This window comes from Xenopus tropicalis, chromosome 8 (genome assembly GCF_000004195.4).
Source record: "Xenopus tropicalis strain Nigerian chromosome 8, UCB_Xtro_10.0, whole genome shotgun sequence".
NCBI classification, from domain to species: domain Eukaryota; kingdom Metazoa; phylum Chordata; class Amphibia; order Anura; family Pipidae; genus Xenopus; species Xenopus tropicalis.
The window spans coordinates 98630488-98657594 of NC_030684.2; the positions used below are offsets into that span (position 1 = coordinate 98630488).

A 27107-nucleotide genomic window follows, 5' to 3' on the forward strand; every position below is an offset into this window, starting at 1 on the left:
AGTCGCCCACGACAAATCTCCCTGTTCGCAGGGGCGACTAATCTCCCCAAACTACCATCCCACCGGCGACTTACATTTTCGCCGGTGGGATGGTAGTTTGGGGAGATTAGTCACCCGCGAACAGGGAGATTTGTCGTGGGCGACTAATCTTCCCGTGTGCCAGAGCCCTTAGAGGGGAGAAAATTCCTTCCTGACTCAAAGATGGCAATCAGACCAGTCCCTAGATCAACTCTGTACTATGAGTTATCTTTAGTAACCCTGGGTTTTCTCACTTGCTAAAAAGCCATCCAACATCTTCTTGCAGCTATATATTGAATTTTCCAGTATAAGAACTTCAGGAAGAGAATTCCACAACTTCACAGTTTTCACTGTGAAAAACAAATATTAACATACTTTTTAACAAACTATTAACAAATTTCCTTTCATCTAATTGGATAGCATGCCACTGTGTTTGCTGAAAGGACCTATTTTAAATAAATTTGGGGCACTGTCTGATGTTCTCTAATTATGCTGTACTCTCATTGGTTGTTATCACTGAGGAAGGGCCATGCAGTCCCGAAATGTACCTTGGAATAAAAGTTGGGATCACCCCGTTGTACTGCGATCACAGGGAATTGTCCTCATTTTTTCCTCACTATTCTAAATAAAGCATTACAGAGTTTATTAGATGGTATCCTTATATATTTACACATAGGTATAATATCTCTCCTTAGGTGCCTATTCTTCCCCCCTCCCCCAAACCTATGCCCCTCAATACAGCTCAAAACCATGTTAGCCCTTGCATCTTCTGCCTGGCACTGTTAGCTACAACCAAGTTTATCTACAAGTATTATTAAGTCCTTATGGATTATGTGGTTCCTTATACAAAAACGGATCACGTTCTCAGCCTGAGAACTATGGGCCTGTTAGTCTGACATCAGTGGTAGGAAAGCTTTTGAAAGGGGTAATAAGGGATAGGATACTTGAAAACATTGCAAATCACAATACTATAAGTTTGTGCCAGCATGGTTTTATGCGCAACATATTTTGCCAGGCTCATTTAATTTACTTTTACGAGGAGGTGAGCAGGAACCTCAACGCTGGAATGGCAGTGGATGTCATCTACTTGGACTTTGCTAAAGCATTTAATACAGTACCACACAGAAAGTTAATGATAAAATTGAGGAATTTTGGCCTGGAACATAATATTTCTACTTGGATAGAGAACTGGCTGAAGGAAGGATTACAAAGAGTGGTGGTAAATGGAACATTTTCTAACTGGGTCAGTGTTGTTAGTGGAGTACCGAAAGGTCAGTCCTTGGTCATTCACTTTTTAAATTATTTATTAATGACCTGGAGGTGGGCATAGACAGTACTGTTTCTATTTTTGCTGATGATACTAAATTGTGCAAAACTATAAGTTCTATGCAGGATGCTGCCGCTTTGCAGAGCGGTTTAACAAAACAGGAAAACTGGGCATCAAAATGGAAAATGAGGTTCAATGTTGTGCACTTTGGCAGAAATAATATAAATGCAAGTTATACACTAAATGGTAGTGTATTGGGGGACCTTTAATTGAAAAGGATCTAGTGGTTTTTGTAAGTTGTCTAATTCCAGGCTGTGTCATTCTGTGGCTACTAAAGCAGACCTTGGTTATGAAAGCAGTTGTTTATGGGGCACTGTATCAAACACTTTGAGTAAATCAAATCTACTGCAATCCCACATCCTATTTACCATCATAAAAAGCAATCACATTTGTTTGACATGACCTATACCTCATAATGCCATGCAGATTACAGCTCATAATGCTAAAATTTGCTTTCTTGAAATTTAGTCGTTGTTGCCCCAGTGTATATTAGCTTTTTGCAAATAATAAAATTGTGGTCATTATTCCTCAGGGGGTCCAGTATGTGCCGAAATGTTCTGGGTTGTTACAGATTACTAAAAGCAGGATGGCATGATGTCTGGTTAAACTACCATTAATTGCCCTGGCAGTACTAGTGCTCCAGTCAATATCTGGGTAATTAAAATTTCCCATTAAGACCTGCCCCAAACTGGCAGCCTTTACTTTTTAGAACTAAGCCTCTTCCTCTTCAATAACTTGATGTGGTCTATATCATATCCCTACAACTAATTTTGCCTGATAAATTTTTCTAACCTGCAAGATATCGGTCAGTAAAGTCTTGATGCGGCCATATATAGGCCAATGAGCTGCTTTCTTGGTCTGAAGGGGCTGGCCACCTTAAGACACATTTTAAACAATAAATAGCGAAATGCAATGGGTTTACTGAAGGAAGATCATGTCAGACAAGTCTAATTACATTTTAATTCTGTGTGTCAAGCATGGCAAATAATGGTGGATTTACTAATGATGTGAGTTTAACATCAGTAAAACTTTCAACAGAGGCTTTATAGCATCAAATAAAACTGGATTATAAATGAGTACAATGGACATTTACTTGATTTAAAGGCAAGCCACCGGAAATGGGAAACAATGAAAAGAACATTTAATATATGTTTTAAAGAAAAACTAAAAAACCTCCCTTTGATTTTTCTAAATTTATGTTTCATGGGCCCCCAGCACGAATTCTGAAACACATCACTGACCAGCTGGAATACCTTACTGTGCCACTGTATTAGCTGCAAAAATTGGAACCATGGCCATTACCTTTTGAAGGTTTACCTCTGGAATGTCACAGGGCAGACACTTCTGGATGACATTTTTTCCTTGTAGTGTGGATACATATCATTGCCAGTACCTGGTCTTATTTTTATGTCCAAAATACAGGGAATATATCACAACAAGCTATCTGGAATCATGCAACACTGGCAATATCTCTGCAGTTACAGAGGGACCTATAAAGGTGTTTGGTGACCTTGCTGTGTGCTTCCCAATGCAGGCACTAACAGCTGTACAAGTGACATCAGATGCAAAAACTCAAACAAAAACATCAGGGGAATGAATCATCTCCCAGAACCAGAGGGGGAGCCCCCACTCTCAATTAAACATAAAAAGCAGATTACTGTCAGAAAGGCAGACTAGCGCTCCCATTACTGATGTGTGTGCTAATGCGTCTCAGCATCAAACATCTGGAAGCTGCAGCCTTAAGCCCCGACAAACTTAAAAAAGCATTAAATGCCCCCAGAGATCTGACGGATGGTGCATATTGTCAGACCCTTCTAATACAGTTAACTGAAGTTCCCTTTCTTCATAGTCCAACAGAGCACACACAATTATTATTAATTTTCAATTCATCCAAAACAATAATTAAAACAGAAAATTTAACAAATAATAAAATAACAGGACTACCTCCTAACATCATTTTGGACCCAGAAAACATAAAAAAACAAGTAATCTTAGTAAACTAAAAAACAGTAGGAGAAATGTCAGTGTCAAGTTGCCAGTGCCACATAAACAAACAATAAATAAACAAATGACCATATAATTTTAATGTTCTCTGTTAAACCTGTGATGTCTGAGTTGCTTGATGGTTGCTTTTTTTGGGTTTATGCACTTAGCCATGGGCAAGGTTAAAAAAAAAAAAGTTTAGTCTTCTACCATAGCAGGCATCTGTATTTTTTCCATGCAACAGTTACAAGCATACACTGAAGCTGGCTACACATAAATCAGTACCCATCAGATCTGAGGAAGAAGGCGGATGTATACTACTGCACTGTTGTGTTCTGCAGAAACAACAAAATGTAACTAAAAGTGGGAATTATGCAGCTCTGGTCACTTCCAGGTCAGCCACAGATAACACATACTTGCTAAAAAGTAGGACATCTGCATACTGAATTATCTGTCCAAAGCAACCTTATTGGCAGGCCAATGCACACATGCAGAGAAAAGGGTGATCTGCTCCCATTCACCCTGTGTTGTGTGCCCACTGACAGGCACGGCATAGGCCTAGCAACATACACAGACTGGATTTCCTTTTTTTTTTTTTTTTTTTATGTTTTTATGTTTTTATTTACAATTTTAAATAAACACTCATTATAACCAGAGAAGGTAAGACAGAAGAAGGAAGAAGAAAGAAAAGAGGAAGAAGAGAAAGGAAGAGTCTGAGGGGAGAAAGGCAGACAGGCTCCGAGCACAGCTAAATTCAGTATTATACAGTTTCTAATTCTGTTCCTGTTGTCACAGCCAGGATTCCCAGGTTTTATCAAATTTTTCTAGACATTCCATAGCAAGGCATACCAGCTTTTGTTTAGGAAGAGTTTCATTGATTAGTTTCTTCCAAAATGCCAAAGAGGGAGAACTCAACTTTTCTAGCATAGTAAAATAGCTGAAGCACAGTTTCTCATGATTTCTCATTCTGAGGTCACCTGTTATACCCAGTAGGCACAAGCTTGGTGACAGTATGTTGGGAAATGTGAGTGTACGTTCAATATATCTCAGTATTTCCCGCCAGAAGGTACATATAACTGGACACTCCCAAAACACATGGAAAAAAGGAGCCTACATCATTTCAGCATTTGGGACATTGGTCGGTGGCTCCCTGATACATTTTTGACAGCCTCTGTAGGGTCAAGTAGACTCTATGGATAAAATGAATCTGAATGTAACTGTTCCTGGCTCACATGGTGAGTTGGGGCACCCAATCAAGTGCCTCTTCCCACATCTCCTCATCCAAATCTGGTATATTGTCACTCTAACTCCACTTTTGCTTGGTCTTGAGGAGAGTATTGGGTTTTAGATTAATCAAAAAAGTACATCGCCAGTCCCACCGGCAAAAATGTAAATCGCCAGTGGGATGGCATACGCGGTGGCGCGATTTCCCTGAAATGTTGTAATCTCGGGGAGATTAGTCACCCGCGAACAGGGAGATTTGTCGCGGGCGACTAATCTCCCCGTATGCCAGAGCCCTTAAATACAGCTAGCGGACCGGTTATCCAAAATGCTCGGGACCTGGGGTTTTCCAGATAAGGGATCTCTCCGTAATTTGGATCTCCATAAATTAAGTCTGCTAAAAATCATTTAAATATTGAATAAACCCAATGGGATTGTTTTGTCTCCAATAGGGATTAATTATATCTTAGTTGGGATCAAATACAAGGTACTGTTTTATTATTACAGAGAAAAAGGAAATCATTTTTAAAAATTAGAATTATTTGCTTATAATGGTCTATGGGAGATGGCCTTTCGGTAATTCTGATTAAGGGATCCCATACCTGTACATACCTGTACTGTGTTAACCAACAAATGTTCTTGATAAGACCTGTGTAGTCTGCAAATATTTTTCCATATTATTTTATTGCTTGAATAGAAATATTAAGAGCAGAATTTATAAACAGTTCTTGCTATTATTAAATCAGCTCTTGTTTTTGCCTTGCATAAACTGCCATTGTCTCCCAGGATGGCTGCCCACTACCTCCCTTTTTACTTCCCAGAAATTGTGTTTTAATGCCTTAAGAAAGAGGCAGAAGCAAGTGTAACTTCCACTTATCTCAATAAGACAAAACAAATGTTTAAAAACAATAATCAAATTTTGAACACATTTACTTGTTCTTACCATTACCACGCCACACTTCAGCCAGGTGGCATGCCCCCTCGCCTGGCTCTTTGCAGAACTCTACCACATCTCGGCATGTTGTTTCAGGTGTAACTGGCACTTCTGTCAGTATTTGCTCGTTGTTGCTAAGAAACACTGTTAAAATAGTCTGTGAAAAGATAAAACAGTAAATGGCTATCAATTATCCAGGACAGGGAAAAATAAATTCATGCTCAGTTACTTATAGGTATGACATTTAAAGGGGTAGTTCACTTTTGTACAACATTCACAAATGTAAAAGATAACAGTAATAGAACAATCTTTGCCATATACATGGTTAACAAGAAATGTGCTGCTGAAGAGATATTCACCTTAGAATAATCCCTCTGCTGATCCTTCACTTCTGCACAGACCCTGTGACTCCTATAAACACCTCAGTTGCTTTGTCACTTCCTTAAATGATGTCGTACATAGTATTGGCAGAAGCTAACTCCTATTGGCTGTCTCTCCTGTCAGTCTGACACTGTTCCTGTGCTTGTGACAGAGTTCTGCAAATCTATCATAACCAGTATGTTAGATTTGTGATACGCCAAGTCTGTTTGCCTCTGCCATTGCAAGGGAGAAATTAACCAATGTCCTTTCAATTTATGCAACGGAGTGTGCAAGCAACTAATGAATGGTCCAATGGGAAAAAAGTAAGGGGAAAGCCTAGGAGGGATGATGTAAGCATATAGGAAGTTCCCAGTGTGTCAGATTCAAAATATACCATCCCCTTCAGAAGATGGACTGATTCAACAGGTAAAAAGTAGCTTTCATAGTGGCCTTTTTACTTTTATCGAAAACTGATTTTCTGAAACACCGAGAGCATTGTCGGTTGTTTAATAAGATTTGGACATTGAAGATGAACAATCTCTTTAATAAACCCAAGTACAGAGAAATTTGAGATCTGACAATATATACACAAGAATTATAACCTGTAAATCAGGGTCCTTTCCCTGATTCCCCGGCAGTTCAAGTAGAAATACTGAAGGATTTCAAGCTCCAGTTTGTTTGTGGAATAACAACTAAGACACTGACCTAAATAACATATAAGGGGGATATAAAGAAACAAACAAAAATAACACCCCTTACAATCCTTTGGCTGATTTGGATACATTTAGCATGTTGTGATATTTCCAGGGTTATTCCTATCTTTTATTAATCTAAAAAAAGATGTTTTATGCAGAAGCCAGACATAAATGAAACAAAGAGTGTCACAATCTGGTTGTTTGTTCCCAGCAGGGATGACGGATGAACAGCAGATCATATGTTTGGACTCCATAACTGAAAACATTTATCACAAGTATTTTCATATGACTACAGTCTCTTAAATGTGAACTGTCACTATTATAAAAAGAAAATCATGTGACCCACAGATGGGGGTTTAATAGTCCCATTTTTTCTTGCAGTTGTTTCTCAACCTAACCTGCTTCCTGCCGCTACCAAAACTCCTGCTGTGAGTTTATGACACTCATCCACTCATAACTGGCTAATTCCAGGATAGGTCAGCAATGCACTATAGACAGAATAGCAGAGTTCTTTGCAGTATGAGAGCAGAGTTTCCCATCTTTCCCCCCTACAGTCTATATTAAAGGAACAGTAACACCAAAAAATGAAAGTGTATAAATATAATTAATATATTATATACTATTGCTCTGCACTGGTAAAAGTTGTGTGTTTTCTTCATAAACACTACTGCAGTTTATATAAATACCTTCCTGTGTAGCCATGGGGGCAGCCATTTAAATTGAAAAAAGGAGAAAAGGCACAGGTTACTAAGCAGATAACAGATAATTAGCAGATTCCCATTGTATTCTACACAGTTTATCTGGTATCTTCTTATGTAACCTGTGCCTTTTCTCCTTTTTTCAATTTAAATGGCTGCCCCCATGGCTACACAGCAGCTATTTCTATTACCTATAGTAGTCTTTCTGAAGCAAACACGCAACTTTTACCAGTGCAGGGCAACAGTACATTATATTTTAATTATTTTAAAACATTTTTATTTTTTAGTGTTACTGTTCCTTTAAACACTGCTGCCAGAATTCTCCTCCTCTCATCCAGGAGAGTTCAGGCCCTTCCCCTGCTAAAGTCCTTATCGTGGCTTCCTATCAAACAAAGAATATCCTACAAACTTCTTCTCCTAACCTTTAAAGCCCTCGATTCCTCTGCCCCTCACTACATCTCTTCCCTTGTGTCTCCGTATGTTCCCGGCCGACTCCTTCATTCCTCGCAGACCAACCGTTTGGTTGCGCCCCCCACTACTACTGCGGTTTCCCGTCTTAAACCTTTCTGCCTGGCTGCCCCCTACATTTGGAATGCCCTCCCTGATTTCCTCCGGAGAGAATCCTCCCCCAGTCTTTTTAAAACTAAGGTTAAAGACTACCTTTTGGAGCACTCGCCCAGCACCTGATCTGGGAACTGGCACTTATATTGTAGTGTCACCCACTGTGACCTACAGCACTTATATTTGCCTATTTGTGTCTGTAAGTTACCCTCCCATTTAGATTGTAAGCTCTACGGGGCAGGGACCTCCTTCCTCTTGTGTCCTCGACTCTTAACTTATTGCTGCTGTATTTATCTGTATTTATTATTATACTTTGTATTTATCTATTATCTTAACCCTGTTTGTATTAATGTTTTCTACTGTACAGCGCTGCATACATAAGTAGCGCTTTATAAATAAAGATATACATACATATACATACATACGTATGAAAAAATGTTGAGAAAGCACACTTTTAGACCTCTTTTACCAATGGGTAAGTAATTTCTGATAGGATTTTGCAAAGTGGTTAATTTATAGATGACAATTAAAGGGGAACTATCATGAGCCACTATCTTGGCTCAGTACTGACAGGCAGCTTGTGTTCTGAGCAGAGAGGAGTGGGAGTAGTCCAACCATTCTTGACTGACATCTTAAGTTCAACCTTCATCACCCATAGAAAACCTGGAAAACACTTTGAAGAAGGTCTAAAAATTAAACCCAAATCACCCTTACATTGTCTGACACTTTCTCTTATTGGGGATCTGTTATCTGGAGACCCATTATCCAGAAAACCTTGAATTACAGGAAGGACAGCTCCGATTGCCTCCACTTTAATCAGATAACTTGAATTTCCTTTTTCTCTGATATAAAAACAGTACAGTGTACTTGATCCCAACTAAGGTAAATGTAATCTTTATTATAGGAAACACAATAACTTGGGGTTTAATTAAGGTTTTATAGATAAATTATTTTTTAGTAGACAAACTATGACGATCTAAAATATGGAAAGATCCCTTATCCAGAAAAAAACAGGTCCCAAGCAATCTGGAAAACAGGCCCTATACCTGTATATAGTTTGTTAGTCTGAGAAGGAATCAGAGTTCCTAAAAATTGTATGTAGTTTATTGAAATAGTTAAAAGCCTACCGATGTTTCCCTCAACCACTGGTGTAAAATGCATGACTTCTGTTTCGGCTATTTGAGCCTGATAATCTGGCAACCTTTTCTATAAGGATCAAAATGGAAGGTATGGCCTCCCAAAGATTAGGTACTGTTAACAAAATGTGATCTGCTAAAGCTGCTATTTTGTGTAATATATGGTACAGCACTGTTTTCATAAATATTACTACTCACAAAACAATGCCTGACCATGCAAACATAATGCTGTTACTGAAAGTAGGTCACCAGAGAAGATGCTTTTTTCATGCATCACAAAACAGAACAGGAAATTTTTTTTTTTCTTACACAGAAAATTGTATCAGACGCAGAGATTCATTTTTTGGTCGTCATAATGTACCAAGGGAGCACTTTATAATTATAAACCATTTTGCAGCAAGAAGCCAGTTACTCATTCTGTAATAGGATTGGCTACAGGGCAGAATATGTTACTGAATACAGATTAGAGATAATAGGGATACAAAAGGGAATAAAGCAACATGCACAGTAATGCATATGAAAATGTTGTAGCACAGGTGGTGGAGCGGTTAGCACTGCCGCTTTAAAGTGTTGTGTCCTTGAGGTACTTCAATATGCTCCATCTAACAGTTCATCCATAGGAAGGTTATTCTGACAATACTACATGCACATAGTAGCACCCTTACATTGTAAACTCCAATGGAGCAGGGGTTGATGTAAATGTTGAACAATCTTTATAAGGAACCATATAACGTTACTTTGTATATATGTATATAAAGGAAGTATAATGATATATACTTTAATTTTTCTCTAGGCAAATAGTTACACAGATATGTTTGCACCATAACTGGCGCTTTATTACTTATTTGAGGATGCAAACTAAATATACATAAAATTACATATATTAATGCTCATGGTACATGAGGAGATTAGTATCCTAAAATAAATTTGATACCAAAGGTGACTGATCTCCTCCAAATGATTTCCCACTACCAATAATGTTAATCGCTGGTGAAAACATATGTGGTGCTTTGGTTTTTCAAAGTCATCTCACAAGAAAACTTCAGTAGACTCTGGAAAAACTATGGGGCTGATTTACTAACCCACGAATCCGACCCGAATTGGAAAAGTTCCGACTTGAAAACGAACATTTTGCGACTTTTTCGTACGTTTTGCGATTTTTTCGGATTCTGTACGAATTTTTCGTTACCAATACGATTTTTGCGTAAAAACGCGAGTTTTTCGTATCCATTACGAAAGTTGCGTAAAAAGTTGCGCATTTTTCGTAGCGTTAAAACTTAACGCTACGAAAAATGCGCAACTTTTCGCGGAAGTTTTAACGCTACGCAAAATGCGCAACTTTTTACGCAACTTTCGTAATGTATAGGAAAACTCGCGTTTTTACGCAAAAATCGTATTGGATCCGAAAAATTCGTAAAGAATCCGAAAAAATCGCAAAACATACGAAAAAATCACAAAGTACCGATCATTACGAAAAAAACGCAATCGGACTCCATTCGACCCGTTCGTGGGTAAGTAAATCAGCCCCTATGTGTCGCCCGCACTGATATGGGCCACAATTGGCAACCTCACCAAACAAGCAGATCTTACCAGGTATGACCACCTTTAGGCTGGGGAGATTAGTCGCCCACAGTTAATCTCAGATACTGCGGGTGACTAATCTCCCAGAAATGCCTTTTCACGGGCAATAAAATGAATTGCCAGTAGACACAACGCTTCATTTTCCAAAGCCATGTGAAGTTTCCTCCAGGGGGCAACTTTAGAAAACAATTCACTTTATCGGTAGTAAAAAAGGCATCTTGGGGGGGGGGGGGGGGTTAGTCACCTGCGATAGCTGATATTAAACACGGGTGACAAATTTCCCTGTGGGCCATAAGCCTTAAACTGCATCTGACAATTTCCTTTGCCTTTGCAGACTTCCTTTCTGTACTGTTAAGGCCAACAAGGCAAACCAATCCCTTGGATATTGCTCTCAATGCCCCCAAACCAGGTAGTTATTTTTGAATTCCTGACTTGGTGGAATGTTTTGATTGAATAAAAACTAGATTTACAACAATATAAAGCCTCATGTAAGCTGATAGTGTGCATAGAGGCTACCTAACAGCCAATCACATGATGCTTGTGTTCTCTCCAAGTCTTTTTACATTTAACTGTGTCTCACGAGTAAGAAAGATTGGAGATCCCTGTGTTAGGGTCTAAAAACACAGCGGTTGGGTTTTGGACAGTCTAAGATTATTGTAGAACCAGCCATCTAGCATGTGGCTGAAATGACCAGTCTGCCATCATCTCAACCATATTTTCCTATGTATCAGTTTTTTTTTTTTGTTTGTTTTTTTTACAAGACTTTTTCTTTACTACACATTTTCAAGCACAAATCTAAAACGTTACTTTTGTAATGATTGTGTCCCTTGCAAACACATTTAACGATCATAAAAATACACCTTTGCTTTACAGTACTATTGCACAGATAACTTTTACTTCTGTGTTGTGATCACCCCAATAAAAGATGAGGCTGTTTTGTGTTTAAGCATAAGGAACCAACCATTAGAGAGGGCAGTATCTTGCCAGAATGCTTACCCTGAACAGAAGGGCTTTACACTGAACATTCTATTTCATAGTCCATGACTGCTGTGATGTCAACAGAAACCAGACAATAACTGGATGATACATGAAGCAAGAGCTATTTTAAAATAACTGAAGAATGAATGCATAAATCAAAAATAAAAAAAGTCTAAAACATTAAAGGAAGTCTGTGTTCTATGTTCTCTTAGTTCTGTTTTGCATCAGGAAGAGCAAACTACTTGTCCATATCAATCGGTTAACAAAAAAAAAAAAAGAAGAATATTGTGTCTTCCCACATAAAAGTAAAAGCAAAAAACAAATATTTAAACAGTGTCTTACAAAATGATTTACATACTTTTTATTGTAACAAAACACTGCATTTTTTTTCACACAGTTAAATGTAAATATTTACTTAGCAAATCTGTTTCTCTCAAGTTATCATATTTTCGATATTTGTTTTACTTGTCAACATGTCATTCTGAATTTATGTTTTTAGAAAATTACTGCTATAGGGCATTTCAGTCTGTTAGTAAACCCCAGTACCTACATGAGAGAATAACCTATGGCTGGTCCTATTATATTTTAGTCCACCCACAGGGCCAAGGTGCTATACACTGTCTGTAAACAGGATTTCAAATGAGGCAGAAAGGGAAGAACTGTTTTGCAGCTTGATTTCAGCATATGAAAATGGCATTTATTCATATTTTTTGAAGAAACAGATTACAGTCATAGGTATATTAGGGCTTTCTGTGTTGTGGAAGGCTCTAACAAATTTTCGTTTAAAAGCCTGAGTTCCCCTTTAAGTAAAAGTTTTATGTTTGATGTGAATTATACATTCACAAGATTGCTTCTTAAAATGTGCTGGTTTGCGAGGAGCACTGGGGTAAACTGTTACCAACCAATAAACCACATTCATTTACATAGATTCTCCTTCATAATTTAAAAAAATATACAGTAAATTCAAGGGTTTTTACAAATGATTATAAAGAATTACGGGAAATGTGAGGAGTTAGTTTTTACTGGAAAAGCTAGAAATATACATATATCAGAACTGCCATCCATCAACCGCTATAGAAATGGCAAGTATTTTCTATAAAAAAAATATTACCTACTAAATCAAGCATTTCATAATGTGATAACGACAGGAATTCATCCACAAAAGAACTACAGACCACCTTGGATATCTAAGCAGACCATAAAAATGAGTATATTTAGAATCCTTACAGACTAATGCAGACAGTCCGTTTGTCTCTTCGTGCCTACCTTTTTCATAACCACTTTCTCCTTTTTCCTGTTGCAAGACTTAGATTGAATCCTTTCATATAGCGGAGATTTGCCTTTGGGTTTGTTTATAAGGCTCTGCAGAATCATTGTAAAAAAATTCCTCATGTGTAGGTTACAGGGAAAAAATTCATGGAGAATATAATGTATAATCCAAAAGAAATAAGGGAGAAATTTTTCAGATGAAACCTGCTCTAAAGGTTTAGTTTCCAGAATGCTGGTGTTTGGAGATCAGCTCGACTATGAAGGCAGATAAGGAGTACAGAGGACATTAAGCAGGCCATGGATGTGACAGCTAGATGATATGGTGGATTATGCCTCACCTAATTAGGAAAACAAGCACTTGTAGAAAAGGACTGGTTGTGCAATATATACCCTGGTGCCCACGCTGAGTGCAACCATGTTCAATGTCTAGAGGCTTCTACAGAATATTTATTTTTGCATTCATGAGTCTGTTAGAGCAGAGGCTTTATTTTCTTTTAGGATGATGTTTTTTTTTTTGAAGACTTTTACAACTGTATCAGGATAAATTTGAAGATTTTGGCAATAGCCCTTCACGAGGAAGCCAACTGGGATAGAACTGATAAAAAATACTCACTATTGGTGAAGGAAATATTTGGTCTCATTTCACATAATTAGTAATTTTCCAGGGTTTCTAAATCACTAAATAGGATTTACTGCACCCGAATCTGCCTTAATGGGATTAAATTTGGTTTAAGAGGTTTTTTTTTTCCCTGTTAAAAAGCAGGGAGTTGAAAATCTGGAAAAACTCTGCTTAATGGGCAAGAAAAGTTATTTTCTGCTTATTGGGCAGCCATGATAACAATATGAACAGAAGAGGTCCGTCTTAGGAATAAGGAGGATGCTAGATGTAGAGTTTAAGAGATTCGGGGGGGGGCGGGGGAAGTTTGGGAGAACAAGACTATTTTTCAAAGGCCTACTCTGACTTAAATTAGAAAATCATCAGAATTGTTGTAGTCCATCAAGACTGAGAACTTTTTTTGGGGATCTCATTTAGCCACCACTCTATGTATACATTCCCAGAATAAATCATACTGACAGAATAAAATCAAGTGACAGCTCTGATAATACAATTTTACTGGTTTGGGCAAATTGTTAATCCCCCTGCCTCCACTGGAAGCAGGCTCACTCACGTGAGCAAACAGACAGAAAGAGTAAAAAAAAAATTTTTAAGTTACACAAACAAAATTAAATGATAGTAGTGAGCCAGCTTTGTGGTTATGTGTAAACATTCTGACCATACCACTGTTTATTAAAATACATTTAATTAGATATAAACATAATTTAGTACCTGTGTGCTTATTTTCTGCATTACGCAGAAGTACCTCTGTAATAGGTATTTAACAGTATAGCCTGCATCCTGCAAAAGCTGAGTGTTATATAAGTACCTGGGGTCAGCAGAACAGATCCAGGGCTTGACAGGCTATATGCATTAGCTGTTCTAACACCAGCTTTTCTTTAGCACACACATGTCAAACACAAGGCCCGCGGGCCAAAGCCGGCCCGCCAGGCCTTGCAATGTGGCCCGCACCGCGCTGTCATCACTGCACGCCGCTGATGACAACTTTTCCCAGCATCAGAAAAGTCCGCCTGCCCCTCACTGGATGAGTCCCCGCCCTACTCTATGCCCTTCAAGCCGTACGCCTGGGACGAACTTGCCCGCTCGGAGCTCCGCCAGTTGGTGCACAATTACCGGCCTGCAGCATTGGACAGAAGCCCCTCACTATACGGAGAGCGGGAACCCCAAGCCCCGCCCACTTCGCTGTACAGCGCAGAGAGAGGATTACGTGGACTGTACGGAGACTACAGGCAGGCCATAGGGCGCTATGGGGACCCCAGAGCTCAGCCTCCAATGTACGGAGAAAAGGCTCAGAGCATTAAGGTGGAGTCTGACCTGCTCTGCTCCCGGCTGCTGCTCAACAACGGCACATACAAATGCCTTAAATGCGGCAAGGTATGAATGTGTAATAAGTACTGTACACAAAGTATATTCTATCATAAATACTGTGCATAGGAGTTATCAGCATTACTACTGGTATATAGATTCCTTGACTCTGTCAATTTACAGCAAGTGACACATAAAGACAGTTTTTTTCTTAATACTAATGAAGTGAGGAATTGGCCTGGGCAGGTGAGATCTGGTGGGTAGAGCAGCCCCATCTTCTGTTTAGTGCACACATGTCAAACACAAGGCCCGCGGGCCAAATCCGGGCCGCCAGGCCTTGCAATGTGGCCCGCACCGCGCTGTCATCACTGCACGCCGCTGATGACAACGGAGGCTTGTGATCTTGCGGGCCGTACTTGCTATCTATTACGCATGCGCATAGATTCTATGCGCATGCTAATAGATAGCAAGTACGGCCGGCGAGATCACAAGCCTCCGTTGTCACCATGACTGTTCAGTAAACCATTCGGCCCTCGATTTAGGCTGGATTTTAGATTTTGGCCCCTTCTCTGATTGAGTTCGACACCCCTGCTTTAGCAGAACAAAGGATTTAGCAATGTAAATGCAAGTAATCTAGTACTGTTAACATTAAAAAGTGAAAATATTTTATTCTCATTTAAAAGTTTGTACCTGTTCATACAGCATCTACAATGAAACCACAAATGTCCTATATTATATAAAAATTATTTTTTGTTGTCCTGTAAACAGACATAAATGGGCTCTTTTTATCTTCCTGTGTAACTAACCCCATTGTATTCTATACAGCTTATGTTATCTGATGTATAAACCTAAGGGGGGTTCCCTGTCTGCAGGTAAGCACAGTAATGTTGACACCAAAAATAATTAAAAAAAAAAAAATTGTACCTGTAGGTCATTGTGATAATTTTTTTTGCGGATATGTCTGCTTTTGTAAGTTACGGTTACTTGAACCCAATTGTTTTGCCAACCTGATTATTCAACCGGTCAGTTATAGCTTCCAATGCTAAGGGACTACTGCTGCACAAATATGGCCCCATCATAGAGGAACATGGGGATCAGATAGGTAATGTAAAAGCACCGGGAAAACATGTAGCAAAATTATAAAAAGCATGCAAAGACAATGTTATGATGACTGGTATCGTTATCCCTTTAAAGTGTATGTAAAATCTCTGTGCATTTCTCCCATCAGCAATACTAGACTTATTAAATGCATATTGATGGTTGCAGGTTTTTCACATTCTGGTAAGGTTTTTCACATTCTGGTAAGGCCAAATATGAATTTGTATTTATTATCAATGTCTCATCACTGTACACCATAAGAATTTAAAGGCCATCAACTGAAATATGCTAGCATTTTACAAAAAAAAAAATATGAATTTTAAAATGGCCTTCTCTCTTTCTGAAAATCTCTGTTATTAGCCAAGCACTTCCCCTTTGTATCCAACACTATTACCGCAGCGGACAATAATGCAATGAGACAGCTTAAGGAAGGAAAAAGGGAGGAAGGGAGGACAAACATACCAAACATTTGCTGCCTTTTTAACCCGGGATCCTGACACTATATTGCCAAAAAGTCACATGTGAAAGATGACACAATATGTATCATATTCTAGTAAACATTAAGTACTTTAACAGACACATACTAATGTACATACTAAAGCATAAAGCCCTGGATTATGAAAGATTAGACACTCCTTAATTTCCATTCGCACTGTAGATACCTAGAGTAAGCAGACTGCTAGGTTCATCACTTAGCTAATTCTTATTATGTCACCTGCTTTGTATCAGGATGGAATATCAAGCATCTCAGAAATAGGGTTAGAGTATACCAAATACATGTCCTGACAGCCTGCTGGCTGTTCTCTATGATTTACTGGCAAACATTAGGAAAGGCTTTTGACCACCACAATCCCTCCGTGAAAGAACAGCGTTGATTACAATGCCACAAGTGCCATGACTATGACACACAGGGACATAACAGGCATTTTTAAGAAGCCTAAAAAACACCACACCAAATTGAATTAAATTAACCACACCGATATTTCCCTGAAAGCTCTCAGAACAACGGAGATCTTGACAGGCCTGTTTAATTTTTACTATATTATGTAACTGTATGTAGTGCCTTATTCATGGATGAAGGAAGCAGTGAGTTTATGACCTAGGTAGTAATTGTCTTGGGTGTTTCCTGGCATTAGGGTTCTATGGAAGCTGTGCAGAACAATGACAATTTTGTATGTATAAATACTGTACATCAGTAGCCAAACAACACCCAACACACATAAACTAGACAGCATTCTAACAGGTAAAGAAAAAACTATTTTTATGCATTATAAATGGCATTCCCCATTTTAGAACCTCTGCACCCCAGCATTTGTTTCTCTCTGTATGGCTTTACATAAAGATTTACAAAGTCTGAATGACATTATCTGGTATGCATCAAATTATCTTGAATGTAATTTATATATCTGAAGTGCTCCAGGAAAAGTAATCATATATTTCTTAATTTAATACTGTACATAATAATAATAAAGATAATACAGCTATCATAAACTGCTTTATTGACATCCTTTGTTTATAAAGGGCTGACATATTCCACCGCTTTACAGACATTCTACATTATTCATATTAGTCACTGCCCCAATGGAGCTACCAATAGCAATGACACATAACATAGGCATGGTCCTACAAAATATCCCTACTGCTACAGAGACCTCTTATGTGGAAACCCAGGTCTCAAGCATTCCAGATAATAGATCCAATGCCTGTAAACAGGTACAAAGTAGGTGGTTTCCTCTGGACAGAACAAATTACAATCAGACACACTTCAGCAGTTCAGAGTTTGTCATTTAAAGGTCACTCCTGTAATGCTTATAATCACATTCCTGTAATGCCAGTGTTTGACTTTAGACAGCTCTATTATGTAACAACACTACTACCTCCTCCTCCGTGCTGCACCCACTCCCTCTCAGCTAAGGCCAAAAAAAATATCTTAATGGGGAACGGATGTCCCTAGAGAAACAGGAGGAAGTGAAGAATGAATGAGTAATCGAATTCCCTATTGTGTCAATAATGTTGGCAAAATAATGAGTATTTTAAAGCAAAGTTACTAACCAATGCCCAAAGTAATAAATAAAATTGGAGAGAGAGAGAGATGAGTCTCAGAAGAGTGATAAGGACAAAAGTAGAACCCACAAGCATCTGGATTTGTAGTAAACAGAATAATATGGAAGGGATAAAGCTGCCCATACACTTTGACCTCACCGAATAAGCAGATCTCTGTGCCTATAGGAAAAGTTATGCCATCATAAATGAACCTGCATACAAATGTAGATCTGCAGGAGGCCTAGAGGTAGCCATACACAATTCTTGCAGCCATTGGTTACAGGAAATATTGTTTGTACCCTCCACTAATGTTCAGGGCTGAATCGTTAGATATGGAGGTAGAAACAATAGGAATTCTACGATTCAGCCCTAAACGCATGCCTTTGCTTGGGCGCCTTCAAAATCTTTTGTCCTGCCCAATCGACAAGACAACTGATATCCAAGGCTTCTGCGATATCAGTAGCCTCATCAATCCACCATACATGCACCAAATATCAATCGAAACCTTGTTTCATACAATAATATCAGTGCATCCATGGCCAGGTTAAGTGAAATTTTCAGAACACAAAAACCTAAATACTAGAGATGAAGCAAGGTCAAGGATCTTAAAAGGTTTTTGAAAAAGCATTCTATGCAATTTCTTTCTGGATCTGGAATCCAAAAAGATTTACTTGCTTGAAGGTAAGTGCGTTCGTTAGTTTATGACAATTTATTTTGTACCAATTTACCTAGAATTAATTGAGATGCCTTTTTAACCTGGTGACCTCTGAGATGTGTGACTGTTCTCATTCAATAACAGAAGGTCATTTATCTCGCAACAGTTGAACAACATCAATTGTCTAGGGAGAAAGTGCTTTCATGGCAATAAAACTGACATACTAGCAATTTTGTCTGCTTTGTTTTTTGGGCATTTTTGTGTCACACACACATGTAGGTTTTCTTTGGAATACTAAATAATGAAATGCACAGTACCAAACCAGCCACTGTGACAAAAGTAAAGGTATATATTCCATATACACCTTTCTATTCTGATAATATGTTAGCCCCAATATATTATATATATATTTTCTTTCTTTTTTCAGTATAAAATATTTTTAAAATCACAAATACCAAAGTTAAAAGGGAGTTTTACATTATACAGTTTTGGGACTTATTGCCCAGTGCTTGGGGCCTTGGGTTTTGCATAATTTTTGGGCTTTCCGGATAATGGATCCCATACTCGTGCTGAACAAACTTGATTGTTAACAGTTAGATTTTTCTATCTTTTGTTGCACAATATTTCTGAAGGGTACAGACATGTGTATAGTTTATTTTGGCAAATTTTTGAATGAAGTCGGTTCCATCAGACTGACTCAGATTGCATTAATTAATAATGTTCCATGGCACAAACGCACCAATAACTTTTGCCCATATAGGCGATAACCAAAGCATATACAGGCACCACAAGAAACATTTTAAAGGGATGGCGGGTTAATAGAAGGCTTTGCATATCGTATATACAGCCTTAAAAATACCTAGTAATCTGCACATGACACAGCATGTGCAACAATATTTGCCCATATGACAAGTTAAAAGCAGAACAATGGACAAATGGGAATTTATAGCTGTGCTGAGATCAGAGCAGGCTTTGTCACGTGGCAATGTTTAGTGGCAACTGCAGCTTTGAGGCTCAGTTATCACTGACTTACAGAGCTGTTGGACATAATAGAGGTGAATTGCATTAGTAACCTTCTACTTTCTATTTATCTGCATTATGCTCTAGAGTGTAGCAGTGCTCACTACAAAAAGCCTAGGTTCTGTTTCACAGTCACAAGTCAGAACAGGCAGTGAACCACAGCTTCAATGGCTACACGTGACATAAATCAGCAGTCTTTTGGGGGTTGGTTGAGCAGTAAACTCAATTTTGGAGGTGTACACAAATAACTATACAAATAAGCATATATTAAAAGAAGAGAAAACATTTTGCATTATTTGAATCACCATACAGCTTCTATAGAATGCAGCAGGTGTTTGAACTTTGCATTGTAATGAGCACCATAAATACTAAATATCATAACTCCCAAGACAACGATCATGTCATACAAACCTATGGAAGATGGCCTTCCTGTAATTCTGGATAACAGGTTTTCCAGATCCCCATACCTGTACACGTCACAAACCTTAGCCAGTACAATTTGGGTTGTTCTACTTTGTTGAATGCTTTAGATAGCAGAGTAACGCACAGGAAACACTGGTAATGAAATGCACAGATGTGTGATTTTTTTTCGTTTGGCAATCATAAGTGAAGACAAAGGAGTTTAATGTATGTTGGAAAATGGATTGTATATTCTGGTGGAAAGAAATAGCTTAGCTAGATATACTAGCTGGACATACATGGAAAGATATTGTCACACAAGAGCAATGGCACACTCGGCGTAAATCTGTGCTACCATGGACAACAAATCTCCCAAAAATTTTCAAAATCAATTAATACCTAAACACTACACATTGCAGCATCAGCCTGAGCACAATGGAGTGGAGATTGTCCCAAAAGCAGAAATATAGTCTTTTGTGTAAGGCTATGCTGGTAATGGCAAGGGGTGGTAAGAGAACTTGAGACATTGCAAATTAATACATTTTTAACAATAAAAAAGAAAAAATTGTCGTGTGACAAGTAATGCTTAACAGACAGGCAATTTCTAAAGCTGGCCCACACTAGATCCTGATCATTGCACCATGTGCGGGTCTCTTGACAGACCATCATCAGCAAGACATGCAAACATTTTATTGAATGATAACAAAAATAATGGTTTCAAGGCAGGGGTTTCACCCTCCTCACATTACTCATGTGACCAATCAATTGTATATTTTTAGTTATATATAGCGCTACTGATGCATGCAGCACTGTACAACTGGCCCATGGGCTGACCAATCAGAACAGTAAAATCAACAGTATACAGTCAGTCATACTGAAACTCCGTTGGCCTGTAACGATGGAAAATGCTCATTTACACCCATTGCAAAATATTTATAATGGCAGATATTAAATTCACAAATATTACAATAAATTGTAGATGTTTTAGTGCCCATTTTTCTGCAGTATTCCTAAAATATCCAATTATAGGTTTTGGTTCACACAGATATTTATCTTATACTGCATTATGTTTTTACCACCAAGTCTCCACAACACCTGGTTGTTATAGAAACGTTAAAAGCCAAGACATTTTTTCAAACACAATGTAGAATTTCCTACAATTTTATTGTAAAAAAAATTAATCCGGTATGAGATTTGGCAGCAATTAATATCTAACCTAATCGGCACGGCGGCACAGGGGGCACGTAAGAGTCAAAACTAATTAAAACTCTTTTTGGTTGTCGACATCAGTACTTTTGTGAAACAGATGAATGCTGGTAACTTACAAGGTTTTGCTCTTTGAATCAAAAAACACAAGAAAAACTTGCAGAGCAGCAAAGAGCAGTACAAACCAAGCCGTCAAATCTGACAGGAGTTGTCACAGGCACAAAGCATATGACTGATCTGGGCTGTCAAGTGACTGCACACTCCCGGCTCTAATTATTGTTACCCGCTTGTTCACAGAAGCTTCAGGGCAAAATTCAAGAAAAGCCCTTTAATACATAAAGCACTTTGCCTTTAGTTTGGGGCAATGGAAATAAAGTATTAACAGAGGTGTGTACACAGTTACCCTAGTTTTATATCGTAACAAGCACTACTCAAATCCAGTAGTACTTAAAAAATAACTAAAAGCCTTAGATACAGTAGTTAAGTAACTTTAAACAAAACAAAAAACTATGCAGGAGGGGACGAGTTGCAATATGAGTGCATTTAGACTGTTTTAGACACAAGTTATTCAGTATGGACAGTGCTGCGGTGTGGGGAAAATGCACTGTCGGGCTGGCCCACCGGGATACCAGGAAAACTCCCGGTGGGCCCATGTGTCAGTGGGCTCTCTTGCTTCTAACTATTTAGCCTATTTCATGGTGATTCTCTGTTTCTGTATGGGTACGAGGAAGCTTAATAGATTAGAGAACAGATTATAGTATGCAGAGAAAAGAGACTAGGAGAATAAAGAGTTTGAAGGGTGAGAGGAGGAAATAAAGAATAAAAAATGTGGAGCTGATGCTTTATTTGTAGTAATGTTTCATTTCTAATGGCTGCCAAGTACTGATCACAGTCACTAACAATTTCCTGTAGCCTGTTACAAATTATATCTGCTTTATTTAAGGGGTGATAATATTATTAATAGCAACAATCTTTCATTGTCAGACCTATTGTGTTGAAATTAGATGCCGCATTTTAACAACTGGGCCATTGTATAAAATGCATTTGGCACCATTTACTGTGTATACATTCCCATTTGTTTCAACATAGGTTGTTCCCAAAATACACCATGTTTTTGGCCCCTTAGCTGTCAGATTGCAGGTGAGGGCTAGCAGCCTTGTGTTAATGTTAGGGTGAAAGGGCAACACACAGGTTTGTCCACTACTCAGTTTTGAAATCACACTGGGACTGTTCCATTAATATCAATATTTCCTCCAGCTAACAAAATTAAAAGCATAATGTGCTCAGCTTGGATCTCAGGGTGAAGACACACAGAGCTACTAGTTGCAGCTACTTTTTCATGGCTACTAAATGCCAGGAAATACCCGCCATAGGTAATACTGAGAATTGCCTCTGCTAAAAGACACAGACAATTATCAGTAAATGATCAGCATTGTCTAGTTTAGTAGCCACTACAAGTAGCTTCTACTAGTATCTCCGTGTGGATTCACCCTCAGGCTAAACATGTATATAGCCTCAAGTAGGATTCAAAGGTTGTATACATGTATAAGAGATAATTCCAGGTTCTGGTTGGTCACAACCTCTTGGCTGAGTAGACCCAGCAGCTCTTCCTCCAATCACTTGCCTGGCGACATTTCTCCTGTAAGCTTTCTGCAAAGTGAAAATGACACGGGCAAGAAAAAGGCAAAATCCCCAGAGTGCTGTGTGACTGGGGGGAGGGAGGTCTACAACTAAACATAGCAAGAATATTACCTGCTGTAATGGATTGCTCTAAATTACAGTACATATACATCATAACCTATAAAATATATTCATATTAGTGTTACTAAGTTGATTTGTTTCTTTTATATAGTTACAAGTTGACAAAGATATTAGAAAGACTGCTCTGCCACAGATGTTTAGGATTGATTTAAAGGAGACAGACCAACGATAGAAAGGCCAAATTAATGAATAAAGTAATCAATAGTTACAAAAATCAAGACTTTATGTAATGACTTTCTTTTTTAAATGAGGACACAGTCACATGGCTATTCTCCTATCAGTTTTATCAGGACGAATATTGATCTTCTTTTCGGGGCTTCTTAAGGTGGCCACACACGTGGCGATCGGACGATCTTTCGTGCGACCAATGTCAGATCCGCCACACACCGTTCAGGGCTGAAACAGCAGATAAGGAGGTAGAAACAATAGGATTTCTACCTCCTTCTGCCGATTCAGCGCTGAAGGCAGATTTTGGTCAGGCGCCTTCTATGGCGCTTGATCAAAATCTTTTAACCGGTCCGATCGGCGAGTCGACCGATATCAGCAGCGGACTCGCCAACATGCCATGCACGCACCGAATATCGTACGAAACGAGGTTTCGTACAATATTATCGGTGCGTGTATGGCCAGCTTTACCTGATTTTTTTGCATCAAGTAATCAGACAAGCAAAACTGGGCTCACGCCCAAGCAGCACATGCACACAGTGATTACTGCTAAAGAACCAGCTGCTACACACCTGGCACAACATCATTACTGGCACCTTAAGTGCCCCCTTACTAACAGGATACAGTAAATCAGTAACATTTAAGTGTAAGGTTTGAAGAGCCACTGTCGTTCAGAAATCCTGCTAAGGTCTAATACTGATCTGACACTGATCCGAAAACCTGTGTAGGTCAAATACTGATAATGAAAGCGCAGACTTTCCACAGACCCCTTCCCATCTACACTCCACAAAGAGATGAAATTGTTATGATGTTGAGTTCTTTCCACTAATTAAAATAAGGGGTCTGCCATTCCTGGGGAAACCTTCAGTTAAGCAGGCTAAACCCCTTGTGTAATAAAAGATTCAGTTTGCCTTACAGCAGAAACCCACTGCAACCAGTAGGTTGTAACTGTAGATTTTAGTATCACAATAGCTTTGGATATTCTGCTTGTTCAAGGACTCAACCAAACCCCTCTTAAAGGCATTAACAGAATCTGCCATCACAATATCACTAGGAAGAGCATTCCACAACCTCACTGCCCTAACCATGAAGAAGCAGCGTAGGGGGTTTTCATGGTGAGGGCAGTGAGGTTGTGATAGCAAATTCTGTTAATGCCTTTAAGAGGGGTTTGGATGAATTCTTAAACAAGCATAGTATCTAAGGCTATTGTGATACTAAAATCTACAGCTAGCATTCATGTTGGTATATATGGTTTATGTATGTGAATGTATAGATAGGTAAGTATAAGTCTGAGTGTGCTGGGTTAACTTGGAAGTTTTGAACTTTGGTCTTTTTTCAATCCTAATCAACTAATATGATGCTTACTTTAAAAAAGGTGACCATTAATTTATTGGTTGCTCAAGTGATTAGACCAGTGGCAAGCTTAATGGCTGTGACAGACGGGGATAATAGTCGCCCCGTGACAAATCTCCCTTGTTACGGGCGACTAATCTCCCCGAAATGCCATCCCACCTGCTAGAATGTAAATTGCCAGTGGGCTGGCATACGCGATGCTGAAATCGCCGAAGTTTCCTCTCAAGGCAACTTCGGCAAATTGCTGCACTGCGTATGCCATCCCACCAGTGATTTACATTCTAGCCGGTGGGATGGCACAGCTCTAACACCTTTTAATACAACTGCCATTTGATGGGTGGCACAGACAAATGCCCTTTCTGCCCATAACTAAACTGGTTCCTTAAAGAGATACTGACACCAGAAATGAAACCTTTTATACATCTATTGTAACATTGTCTTTGCATGAGCTTTATCATTTTGCCAAAAAAGTATTTCCTGATGCTTTTCCATTCCTTATCTGATCCCCCATGTTCCTCTGTGAGGGGGCTGCCATATTTGTGCAGCAGTAGGCCGTTAGCATTAGAATCTATAACTGACAGGCTGAGAAGGGACAGTCAGGTTGGCAAAACAGTCAGGTGTAGGAACTTCAAGCAACGATTACATAGAAAACCAACCCTAACAGTGAAAAAAGATCAACATGACCTATAGGTAACTTTTTATGTAGATTCATAATTTGAAAAGTAATGTTTTCGTGTAATTATCACTTTAAGTACTCCTTTACATAAAACAAAATAGGTTATTAGCAAAGATGGAGTTTTAACTTTTACCATTCAAATATGTGCAGGACATGTATTTAGCATGAAACACCTGCATATCAAGAACTGCAACTGGACGACTGTTTCAGAACTGGGATAAATGTTAGTGTTTATTAATAGCAATAAAATATCAGGTTGAGTAACATACTTTCTAAATTAGCTGAATTATTATATATGATAAAAGAATGTCGTTAAAAATAAATCACTGAATAATGTGACAGCAAAGGTACAAGCCTTAGTTGAGTTACATGAATTATACATTATCCAAAGTGCACAGAGTATATAATAGACAAGGTCTGAGACTAGTGATCTAGAATCGTCTATTCTTTCAATACTATCTGCTTTGTACAAATATCAATTAATAATAAAATACTGCCACAATCCGTTACATCTTTGGCACCACCTTTTGGGAATGGCCTGTCCTCCTAATCAACACCACTAAAACAGCAATGCATAGATAAATACATATTATTTGTGGCTCAAGCTGCCACATATAAAACCTTTCCAGGTCTGCTCATAAGAAAAAAAAAACACCATCACAACAAAACTTCACACAGATTGTATTCTTTTTTCAAAACGTGTCTTTGTTTTTCAATATCATACAGATTATAAAGGAGGAAAGGAAGCAATACAAAATACCATAACTCAGCAGGCCACCAAGCATGCAGCCTGTAGAGCTAACAAAAATTACAAAAGGCCTGGCTTCAAATTATTCTATACAATTAGTGGGAAAAAGAGAAATCATATGACAGTCAAAAGCATGGGAGTCTTATGGAGAAGAGAGAAAGGAAAGAAAACGCAATTAATATAATATTTTCCATGGCTGCTCAATCTATTCAATCATAAGTCAAGTACCACAGACCTCTCCTGATTACATTGAGTATGTTACCATCCTGGTAAATAGGCTTTGAAGACAGGTGGGCAGAAGCCAGAGGGCCTGTGTTGTCTACTGACTATTTGTTTTTAAGCTATCTAGTTGCCTGGGTCCAAATTCCCCTGGCAAACAGGCACTGGTTTTAGTGAGGCACTGGTTTTAGTGAGGCACTGGTAGATAAAATGGAGAGGCCCTCAACAGAAGACCATAGCAATCAAAATGTCCCATCCATCTCATCAAGATTTGAATGTCTTGACCTGGCTTTGCTGGGAGACAAAATGAGACATTTGCAACAATTTGTCTTATTAAGTACTAATCATAAGTCTCCCTTGGTGACTTAGATCTTAATAACAATACAGAAACATGTGATTAAAGTGACTAAAAATATAATCAGTCTGGGTCAGGAATAGCTTGTGCCTAATTATTTCTGTTTAGCCTAATGTGTGTTATCTGTAGTACAAATGACACATTTCTTCCAGGCATGAGCAAACCATACTCTCAACTAATCTGTATTGGACCATATCAGACTTCTATTTTTAATACAAACTTAACAGCAACACCTTCATGAAAATGCCAGCAGAGACCCAAGCATTAGGTAAATGCTGACACACATCTATTAAAATGAATGCATTTAATAATGCCCCTTGTACATTTAGGTGCAGTTATAAAAGTTGACTACAGTATAAACATGGACTGCAAAGTAAAACCAGAGCCACACACAGGTCTGGACTGGGATTCAAATTATGTACTGGCATTTTAAGTACACAAATGCCCAAACAGCAGATCTATTGAATCTTACATTGTCATTGGCCAGAACCAACTGATTACCGGTCAAGGCCTGGCCACACAAGTACTGGGAAAAGATCACAGGATACAAGTAGAATCAAAAGTACTGTTATAGATCTGTTTAGCAATATACGTGTTGCTTTAGGCTGAGGCCACACAGCAGCGTTTAGCATTTGCCAAAAGCTACTTCTGTTGTAATTGGACCCCCACCCCATAAAATCAAATGCCTTATGTAATTTGTATGTGACTCTATAGCATCCAGCTTCCT

The 27107-nt window shown here is 38.6% G+C and overlaps 1 protein-coding gene across 6 annotated transcripts in view; it reads right to left on the bottom strand.

Moving 5' to 3' along the window:
* Positions 1-27107, bottom strand: part of ppp1r13b (protein phosphatase 1 regulatory subunit 13B) — a 68723-nt gene that overhangs the window by 40177 nt on the left and 1439 nt on the right. For 3 of the 6 annotated variants that reach the window (XM_018096569.2, XM_004917180.4, XM_004917182.4), the window contains exons 1-2: positions 12759-12993; positions 5493-5640 (exon numbers count right to left, since the gene is read on the bottom strand). In XM_018096569.2, coding sequence (XP_017952058.2) covers positions 5493-5640; positions 12759-12884 — 274 coding nt within the window. In that variant the 5' untranslated portion in view covers positions 12885-12993. Of the gene's footprint in view, positions 1-5492; positions 5641-12758; positions 12994-27107 lie in introns of those variants that run through there. The other 3 variants (XM_012968955.3, XM_012968954.3, XM_004917181.4) reach the window with 3 other exon arrangements.